Here is a 758-nt window from a genome sequence, read left to right as displayed (position 1 = left end):
AGGAAGGGGGGGGCCGGGCCACCACGGCCTCAGGGCAATGCTGGCACCACGGGTGGGGCCACAGTGCCGCTCCCACAGGAGGTGTGGTGCCGGGGGATGTGCACCCAGGAGAGGTGCGGGACTCAGAGCCGCCCTGGCCGTGCAGGTGGGAGGGAGCGCCCGCACACTCACAGCCTGCTGCTCCCCGCTGGGCAGCACAGTGCCCGCCATCCGGAGGAACTGGACAGACATCTCCAGGACGGAGGCCATGTCCTCGCGCCGGCCGTCGAACCGGGGCAGGAGGGCCCGCAGGCGCTCACAGCTCAGGGAGATCCGCTTCCTGCTTCCGGACAAGCCAGATGCACCTGAGCCTGAGCCTGCCCTGAGCCCACATCCCCGGCCCCTGAGCCCGCATCCCAGCAGCAGCCAGGAGAGAGGCCTGCAGCCGCCAGCCCCTCCAGCAGCCGCGGGGGCAGGCGGAGGGAAGGACACAGGCGCCCGCCCCCAGGAGTCGAGTCCTTCAGGATCCGAGTCCAGGCTTCCCCAGCCCAGGTCCACCCTCCCTGCCCCGCGTGTGGGAGGCGCTGGGCCTGCAGGAGGCAGCCAAGCAATGACTCTCATCATCGATGTTTCTCTCTCCCTCTCCCTCTCCCTTCCTCTGAAATCAATAAGAAGGTGTATATATGCATTTGCAGAAAGATGCCCAGGCTCCAGGTCCAGAGGGGCTGCCTGTGGCCCCCCCACCCCCCGTGGGGACCTGCCACCGTCCTCTCCTGGGC

At 68.6% G+C, this 758-nt stretch overlaps 1 protein-coding gene across 1 annotated transcript in view; it reads right to left on the bottom strand.

Annotated features, from left to right (window-relative positions):
- Positions 1–249, bottom strand: part of SOHLH1 (spermatogenesis and oogenesis specific basic helix-loop-helix 1) — a 13,533-nt gene extending 13,284 nt beyond the window's left edge. Inside the window, exon 1 of the mRNA XM_014529665.1 lies at positions 172–249. Within this exon, the coding sequence (XP_014385151.1) occupies positions 172–249 (78 nt within the window). The remainder of the gene's footprint in view (positions 1–171) is intronic.
- Positions 250–758: the final 509 nt, after the last annotated feature.

The sequence above is a fragment of the Myotis brandtii genome, unplaced genomic scaffold (assembly GCF_000412655.1).
Source record: "Myotis brandtii unplaced genomic scaffold, ASM41265v1 scaffold691, whole genome shotgun sequence".
In the NCBI taxonomy this organism is placed as follows: Eukaryota; Metazoa; Chordata; class Mammalia; order Chiroptera; family Vespertilionidae; genus Myotis; species Myotis brandtii.
This window is presented reverse-complemented; position numbering and strand designations above follow the sequence as displayed.